Source organism: Tupaia chinensis, unplaced genomic scaffold (assembly GCF_000334495.1).
Source record: "Tupaia chinensis unplaced genomic scaffold, TupChi_1.0 Scaffold138490_1, whole genome shotgun sequence".
In the NCBI taxonomy this organism is placed as follows: domain Eukaryota; kingdom Metazoa; phylum Chordata; class Mammalia; order Scandentia; family Tupaiidae; genus Tupaia; species Tupaia belangeri.
The window spans coordinates 490,923-500,149 of NW_006198386.1; the positions used below are offsets into that span (position 1 = coordinate 490,923).

At 50.0% G+C, this 9,227-nt stretch overlaps 1 protein-coding gene across 1 annotated transcript in view; it reads left to right on the forward strand.

Moving 5' to 3' along the window:
- IGF1R (insulin like growth factor 1 receptor) overlaps positions 1 to 9,227 on the forward strand; it is a 239,231-nt gene that overhangs the window by 212,889 nt on the left and 17,115 nt on the right. The window contains exons 9-13 of the mRNA XM_014592757.1: positions 1 to 17; positions 846 to 1,050; positions 3,795 to 4,078; positions 5,607 to 5,743; positions 7,166 to 7,325. The exon at positions 1 to 17 is cut by the window's left edge and continues 160 nt beyond it. Coding sequence (XP_014448243.1) covers positions 1 to 17; positions 846 to 1,050; positions 3,795 to 4,078; positions 5,607 to 5,743; positions 7,166 to 7,325 — 803 coding nt within the window. The remainder of the gene's footprint in view (positions 18 to 845; positions 1,051 to 3,794; positions 4,079 to 5,606; positions 5,744 to 7,165; positions 7,326 to 9,227) is intronic.

Consider the following 9,227-nt stretch of genomic DNA (forward strand, 5'->3'; position numbering starts at 1 on the left):
CAACTACTGCTCCAAAGGTGAGGGCAGGGCGCTGCCCGAGGTGTCACTGTCCGTCCCCGTGCCTGACCGTGTCTGAGCCCCGACGTTATGTGCGCGAGGTGACAGCGGGAGCCGCGGAGCAGAAGCCAGCCTCTGTTTTTCCTTCCCTTTCCTCTCCTTTCTTTTCTCTTTTCTTTTCTTCTCTTTTCCTTTTTTTTTCTTTTCATTTCTTTTCTTTTCTTATCTTTTTTCTTTTCTTTCCTTTCCTTGTTTCTTATTTCCTTTCCTTTCTTTTCTCCTCCCTTCCTTCCTTCCTTCCTTCTTTCCTTCCTCCCTTCCTTCCTTCCTTCCTTCCTTCCTTTTTCTTTACAGAATTATTTATTTCATTTTATTTATTCATTCACTTATTTAAATTTGACCAGAGAGAGGGGACTTGAGAAAGCAAGCCTCAAGATCCAGGATTAGAACCATGGTTGGCCGTGTGGGTGTGTTCGATGCCTTCACCACCACACCACCTGCTGGTCCCCTGCTTTTCTTTCCTAGAGATTTTTGCTAATGTGCTTGCTAGAGAGGCAAAAAGTGAGAAATCACCCTCCAGCGGAGCTGGCCACGCCGCAATCCCTTCTCCTCCATTCTCCTCTCGGGATCTTGGGCACGCACGCACACGCACCCGACGTGAGTTTAAGCCACCGGGTCTGAGACTCGAACCACGGTCGACTACGTGGGAGTCCAGCGACATAGCCATTACGCTAACTGCTGGTTCCCCCACTACCTTCTCGATGAAAGGTGCTGACAGCCTTTACTCTCCCCCCCAAGCATGTTTAACTTGGCGCTTTCTCTCTTGTCCTGGCGTCTCTTCCGAGAAGACAAAATCCCCATCAGGAAGTATGCCGACGGCACCATTGATGTGGAGGAGGTGACCGAGAACCCCAAGACCGAAGTGTGCGGCGGGGAGAAGGGGCCGTGCTGCGCATGCCCCAAAACCGAGGCCGAGAAGCAGGCTGAGAAAGAGGAGGCCGAGTACCGCAAAGTCTTCGAGAACTTCCTGCACAACTCCATCTTCGTGCCCAGGTACCGCTATCCCGTGATGGCGTCTCCAGGGTGGTGTTGCCTGCTGGGGTCTGCTGCTCTTTGCTCCACTGGGTTGTTCATTCGTTTGTTTTTTAATTAAAAGAACATTTATTTTTCAAGAATTATTTTAATTTTTTTTGAGAGGTTTTTGCTATAGGGTGTGTGCGCTCGCCAGACAGAGAGAGACAGAGAAACAGAAAGTGAGAAATCACCCCCCGGGGGGATGGCCACACCGCAATCCCTTCTCCTCCATTCTCTTCTCAGGATCTTGGGCACGCACGCACACGTGCCCGGTGTGAGTTTAAGCCACCGGGTCCGGGATGCGAACCGCAGTCGACTACATAGGAGTCCAGAGACATAGCCATTACGCTAACTGCTGGTCCCTTAATTTATTATTATTATTATCATTGAATTTTCTATAGGGTAAATGCACTCACAAGAGAGAGACAGAGCGAGAGAGAGGGAGAGTGAGAAAGCAAACCTCCAGGTCCAGGACTCAAACTGTGGTCGGCCATGTGGGAGTCCAGCACTTTAACCACCATGCCACCTACCAGCCCCTAATTTTTTTTTTTTTTAAGAGAGAGATTTTTGCTATAGGATGCATGCACTTGCCGGAGACAAAGAGAAGGTGAAAAGTTACACCCCTCCCCCAGAGGAGATGGCCATGCCATAGTCCCTTCTCCATTCTCCTCCTGGGATTTGGGGCACACGCACACATGCCCAGTGTGTTTCAAGTCTGTGGGTCTGAGACTCGAACCATGGTCAGCCAGGTGAAAGTCCAGCACCACAGCTACTGTGCCGCCTGCTGGTCCCTTCATTGGGTCGTTTGTAATCAACCCCTGCAGGGTGTGACATGGAAGCCATTGAGAGAGAGTCCCAAAGATGGCGTCAGTTTGGTCAAGTGGAGTTTCTGTAGAATCCAGGTAGCCCTGAAGGGAAGGGGGTTCAGGGCTTATGAGATTGGTGCCCAGCATGAGGGGTGCTGCTCTCCCCCAACTGTGGGTGCTCTCTGTCTCCTGCAAAGGGTAGGTGGCTCCTCCTCGAGGTGGAGAGCTGAAGCTCAGAGAGCTGAAATCACTTGCCCGCATACTCATGGAAATCTGTGGGAGGAAACGCCAGGGTGTGGGCCCATCTCTGCCCATCCCGAATCTTGCTGTTGCCTCTCTCACTGTCAGAGGAGGTGTGAAGCAAGAGGGAAAGGAGCCAGAGTCGAGAGCTAGCAGATAGCATGGAGGTTAAGGCAGTGGACTCTCCCATGACCAACTGTGGTTCGAGTCCCAGACCTTGCAGCTTGAAAATCACACCAGTCACGTATGTATGTGTGTCCAAAATCCCAGGAGGAGAATGGGGGAGAAGGGAGAACAGCATAGCTATCCCCCACCAGGGGGCGATTTCTCACCTTCCCTCTCTGTCTCTGTCTCTCTCCAGTGAGCACACACACCATATAGCAAACTAGTCAATGAATGAATGGAGGAAACCTCAACGCAAGTCTGGTTTTGTGTGGGAGGGAAGGTGGTCAGAGTGGGGGTCCATATCTCCCTTTTCTTCCTAAAAAATTATAATCCAGAATTGGGGAGCTGCCTCCTACCTAGGCAGGAGCTGGATTTAAACCAACACTCTACCCACCCAGTTCTCAGACCAGAGAGAGGGAAAATGAGAAAGGAAGCCACCAGGTCCGGGACTCGAACTGCAGTTGGCCATGTGGGAGTTCAGTGCCATAACCACCACACCACCTGCTAGACTCCCACCTGGTTCTTATCCATCCTCCTGGCCCTGCTGACCTGAGAGGCCCCGGGGCCTGTCACACCCATGTATTCTGTAATTGCTTTGCCCTTAAATGCTTTCCTAAGTTCTAACAAGTGGTTTTGTGTCCCCCCACCCCCAGTGACTTTCCTGGTATTTACAGTCAAAGATAGCCATCTTACTTTGAAAAAAATGTCTAAAGTAAGAAATAAAGACCTTGGGGCCAGCAAGTGGCATGGTGGCTAAGGCGCTGGACTCCCACGTGGCTGACAGCCGTTTGAGTCCCAGACCTGATGATTTGCTTTCTCCCTTTCCAAGGAGAAAGTCAGGTATGGGACTCAAACGGCTGTCAGCCATGTGGGAGTCCAGAGCCCTTAACCAACACACCACCGGCTGGCCCCTGTTCCTTTCTTTTTCTTTCTTTTTTTTTTTTTAATAATTATTATTTATTCAATTTTATTTCTCTCTCTCTTTTTTTTTTTTTTTTTTTGATTTGCCAAAGGGCTCATGTGCTCACTTGAGAGAGAGAGAGAGAAAGTAAGTAAGTGAGAAAGCAAGCCACCAGGTCTGGGTCTCAAACCGTGGCCGGCCATGTGAGAGTCCAATGCCTTAACCACTATGCCACTTACTGCCCCATTTTAAAAATTCTTTTTAAAGTTTTTGCCATGGAGTTTGTACACATGCCAGAGAGAGGCAGATCGAAAGAAAGCAAGAAATCATCCCCAAGGGGGAGGCCCACATTACAATCCCTTCTCCTCCATTCTTCTCTTGGGATTCTGGTCACAAACACATGCATGCCCAGTATGATTCTTAGTTCTGGGACTCAAACCATGGTTGACCATGTGGAATCCAGCGCCTTAACCACCATGCCACCTGCTGGTTCTATCTGCTGGTTCTTACCTGAGAAAGCTGAATAACTCCTTCCTTCTTCATTTTCCCCAAGTCATAGAACAGACAAAAGAGCTAGGAGCCCTTCCCAGCTAAGTCCTCTCTCCTTGCAGACCTGAGAGGAGGCGGAGAGACGTCACACAAGTGGCCAACACCACCATGGCGAGTCGAAGCAGGAACACCACCATGGTGGACACTTACAACATCACCGACCCGGAAGAGCTCGAGACCGAATACCCGTTCTTTGAGAGCAGAGTGGATAACAAAGAGAGGACCGTCATTTCCAACCTCCGGCCTTTCACTCTCTACCGCATTGACATCCACAGCTGTAACCATGAGGCCGAGAAGCTGGGCTGCAGCGCCTCCAACTTTGTCTTTGCGAGAACCATGCCTGCAGGTACGGAGTGATCCAGCCTCGAGCCGTGGGCTACTCACTCACAGCTTCGTGGAGATGGTGTTTCCAGGCCCTGTCGTAGGGGGATGGCTTTCGCCGGAGACCTGCCTCTTGGGGAATGTGTGGTTATTTGTAGGCAGCGTGGTTGACCAGCTGTCTAAAAGCATCGTCACGCTTTCAGGGTGATCACTGCCAGTCTGGTCTCTCTGTGGAAAGTACCCCAGAACAGCGAGCTCCTTTCGGGGTGCTCTGTCCTCCTACTTAGGTCGTGCTGTGCTTTCCCACGGCCTTTGCCCCATCCATGCACAGGTAAATTAGTCTGACCCCTCCCAAGTTCTCAGAGTCAGTGAAGTCCCCAGTTAATGGCCATCACAACTTGAGGTCCACTCCCACAGTGGCATTTAATCCTCATTTAGTCTTCAACGTTCCCTTGTAAATGATTAGGTCGCTGGGAGAGTCAGGATGTACTTTTCTACGCAAAAACGCATCCTGACTTTCCTGACAAACCTGTAGACGCTGTCACTCAGCCACTCACCCTTCAGTGAAGGTGAGTGACCTGCCAGGTCCTGTTCTTGCAGGAGGTCGGAGACACTAGGAGAAAGAGCATAAACACCTCTAGGATCTGGGAAATGGGGGGCACGGGTGGCTTCCAAGTGCAGTTTTAGCACTGATGGTGCCACCAACCTCCCATGATGCCTCAGTTTCCCCAGCCCTCCTAGGAGAGACCTAGACCAGCTGATCTCTCAGTGCCCTTTCCAGCTGTAACTTTCCATGACTTCGGCTCACCATTTTGCCTGCTCCTTTCAAAGGCAGAAGCACCAGCCAGGGGGTGTGGTGGTTAAGACAGCTGGATCCCATAGGCCCAACTGTGTGGTTCGAGTCCCACAACAGCTGGCTTGAAAATCACACCGGATGTGTGTGCGTGCATGCCTAAAATCCCAAGAGGGGAATAAAGGAGAAAGGATTGTGGTGTGGCCATCCTCCTGGGGGATGGTTTCTTACTTTCCCTCTCTTTGTCTCTCTCCAGCTAGTGCACGCGCTCAACAGTAATTTGAAAAAATTGTCTTAAAGGGACCAGCAGATGACATAATGGTTATGTCACTGGACTCCCACATAGTTGACCATGGTTTGAGTCTTGGATCCGGTGGCTTAAAACTCACACCAGGCACATGTGCGTGCGTGCCCAAAATCCTGAGAGGAGACTGGAGGAGAAGGGATTGCGCCATGTTCATCTCTAGTCTTTTTTCCAAATGGTAGAAACAGAATAGAAGAAAGTTACTCGGGCTGCCTGGGTTTTCTTTCTGGGAGAAGGGAGGACCTCGTGGTATCTTGGGAGTACCAGTCAGCAAGTGGGTTGAGTTCGAACCCTCTGCTGTGTGTGAGCAGCGACTCAGATGGTGTCTATGCAGTGACTCTTCCCTGAGTCACTGGATCGGGGGCCGGAGGTGGGTGTTCTCAGGGTCGCCCAGTGCTTGTCTCTGTCCCTGGGGACCTAAGTCCAATTGTGCCATTTGTTTGCGTTGTTGTACAGAAGGAGCAGATGACATTCCTGGGCCGGTGACCTGGGAGTCGAGGCCTGAAAACTCCATCTTTCTGAAGTGGCCTGAACCCGAGAATCCCAATGGATTGATCCTAATGTATGAAATAAAATACGGGTCACAGATCGAGGTGAGTCGGGGCTGCTGCCTATGTGGGCCTGGATTCCCATTCTCGTGGTAGCAAATGCTGTATTATAACACAGATGACCTCCTGGCTAGCTTAAAACGTAAAACACTAAGGTGCAGGCCAGCAGGGGCCATGGTCGTTCAGGTGCTGGACTCCCACATGGCCGACTGCAGTTCGAGTCCCAGACCTGGCGGCTTGCTTTCTCACTTCCCTCCCCTCTCTCTTTCACTCTGTCCCTCTCTGGTCAAATTAAAAAATAAATAAATAGGGGGCTGGCAGGTGGCATGGTGGTTTAAGGTATTAGACGCCCATATGGCCAACTGTGGTTCACATCCCAGACCTGGTGGCTTGCTTTCTCAATTTCTCTTTCTCTGTCTTGCTGGTCAAATTAAAATAAGTAAATAAACAAATAAAGTTAAATAAGATAATTCTAAAAAGAAAAAGAAAAAAGAAGACATAAACACAAAGGTGTGGACCAGCAGGTAGTGTGGTGGTTAAGGCACTGGACTCCCACATTGCTGACTGTGGTTCAAGTCCCGGACCCGGTGGCTTAAACTCACGCCAGGTGTGTGTGTATGCGTGCCCAAGGGCCTGAGAGGAGAATGGAGGAGAAGAAATTGCGGTGTGGCCATCCCCCCCCCCGGGGGGTGATTTCTCGCTTTCTGTCTCTCTGTCTCTTTCTGTCTTTCTGGCATTTGCGCATGTGCCCTATAGCAAAAAAGAAAAAAAAAAAAAAACTGTTTGGATTAAATTTTAGGATGCAGTGCCGGTTGGCAGCATGATGAGTAAGGTATCCGAATCCCACATGGCCAACTGTGCGGTTCAAGTCCTGGACCCCACATCTTGAGAAACATACTGGGTACATGTGCATCCCTAAAATCCCAAGAGGTGAATGGAGAAGGGACTGTGGCATGGTCATTCCTTGGGGTGGTGTTTTTTCACACACTCTCTCTCTCTCTGTCTCCAGGGAGCACACATGCCCTATAGCAAAATTACAAAACAATTAATAAAAAAAAATAAAACTTGGGCTTGGCAAGTGGCATGGTGGTTAAGAGCATTGGACTCCCACATGGCCAACCAAAGTTCGAGTCCCAGACCTGGTGGCTTGCTTTCTCACTTTCTCTCTCTTTCTCTCTCACTCTGTCCTTCTGTGGTCAAATTAAAAATAAATAGATAAGTAAATAAATAAAGTTAAATAAAATAATTCTTTCTAAAACAATAAAATAAAACTCAAGGGTATCTCTAATGTCATGTCAGGACGACCTTCTAAGCCTCGCTGTCTTTGCTTTTATGGGTAGTTTGGATCGTCGTCAGTTGGGGATGAAAGAACTCGCACCCAGAGGCCCTGGTGCAATGAGTTCTGCTGTCAGGCCCTGATCGCTCCCGGGATCATGCGAAGTTGACGTGTCCATTTCATTTCCCCAGGACCAGCGGGAGTGCGTGTCCAGACAGGAATACAGGAAGTACGGAGGGGCCAAGCTTAACCGACTAAACCCAGGGAACTACACAGCCCGGATCCAGGCTACCTCTCTGTCTGGGAATGGCTCGTGGACCGATCCCGTGTTCTTCTATGTCCCGACCAAAGGTGAGGCGTGCGGGGAGGGTGGCGATGGTAAAACCGAAAGCAGGTTGGGCTGGGATTCGGCAAACCAGGGTCACGGTGGCTCTCTGAATCTCTGGTAGGACAGAGTTGACCAACTCTCAGAGGGTCGTGCAGTTGTGCAAGGGGACCGGTGCTTTGTCTGGGAGCTGAGGCTGCAGAGGCTGAGCTTGAGCTCCTATTTCCTATGAGAGGCAGGAAGTGGGTCTGAGATGGTGTCACCCCCAGAGAGCCTGAAGAGCCCTGTGCGTTCAACCCGGGTGGTGTTGGGAGCCCGTTCACAAAGCACTGAGTCAACCATTCCACCTCCTGCTGGGTCAGGGAAGCTGGCGAGGGCTCAGATCTGAGGCTCAGAGTCCTACCGGCTGGACAAGCCCTCAGGGGTCATCTGATGACCTTGCTGCAGGGCAGGGGGTTCCCTGGCAGCCTCCCAGACCAAGGCTCGCCGCTCCCTTTACGCACCTGTGGGTGAAATACAGACACACTCTGAGAACACCACAGACACCACCAGCACCCACCGTTAGGTATGGGGGGGGTGGTGCACATTTATCCTCGAGCCATTGATGAGCCAGAATCCCAGAATCCTTAGGCTGTTTTGGAGCCAGCAAGTGGTATGCTGGTTGAAGTGCTAGATTCCCCAATTTTATTATTATTATTGAATTTATTATTGTTTATTTATTTAATTTTATTATCAATATTACTATTGCTGTTTTTTAATTTGGTCAGAAAGAGCAAGAGAGAGGGAAAGTGAGAAGGCACGTCCAGGGGGGAAGGCCATGCTGCAATCCCTTCTCTTCCATTCTCTTGGGATTTTGGGCATGCACACACACACACACACACACACACACACAGTGTGATATTCAACCTGCCACATCCAGGACTCAAACCAGGCATTTGGTATGTGGGATCCAGCTGCCTTAGCCACCATGCCATCTGCTGCCCACTACATGGTAAATTTTACTTGTTCCCACCACAAAAAAATAAGTATGCATATGTTAATTGGTTCAACCAAGCCATTCCACGATGTATGTCTATTTCTAAGCAATATGTTGTACACGATGACTGTATACATTTTTATTGGCCAGTAAAATACATTCATTGGAAAGAAGGACTTTGGTAGTCTAGCCGGTCGGCACCAGAAACTCAAAATATGCACACAACCTGAGACTCCTAACAGAAACAGAGAAGCAAGAGACCATAGGAGGTATCTTAGTCTGCTCTTGTGTTGCTCATCAGAAACTAAGACCAGGTGGTTTATAAAGAATGGAGGTTTATTTGCCTCATGATTCTGGCAGCAGGGAAGTCCAAGAGCATAGGCAAGGATGCAGCCAGCCTCTGGTGGTGAGTCACAACATGGCGGAGAACAGGATGGTCAGTGGGCCCATACAGAGTGTCACTTGCAGGCCCCAACCTTATGTTTAGGGCAACCTGTTCTTCCAGGAACTAACCCTGGCCCAGAGAGAACTCCTTCTCTCTCATGGTGGCTGGATCCCACATGACCCACTGAGTGGTTCAAGTCCCAGGCCCAGTAGCTCGAAAATCATGCCCAGGGCATGTGTATGCATGCCAAAAATCCCAAGAGGAAAATGGAAGAGAAGGGATTGTGGCATGGTCATCGCCCTGGGGGTGCGTTCTCTCTCTCTGTCTTTCTCCAGTGAGTACACACACTATCTAGCAAATTCAAAAAATAAATCATGAGGGACCAGCAATTAGCATAATGGCTGTGTCGCTGGACTCCCATGTAGTCGACCATGGTTTGAGCCCTAGACTGAGTGGCTTAAACTCACACTGGGCGCATGTGTGTGCATGCCCAAGATCCCAAGAGGAGAATGGAGGAGAAGGGATTGCGGCGTGGCCATCCCCCCCCCGGGAGAGTGATTTCTCACT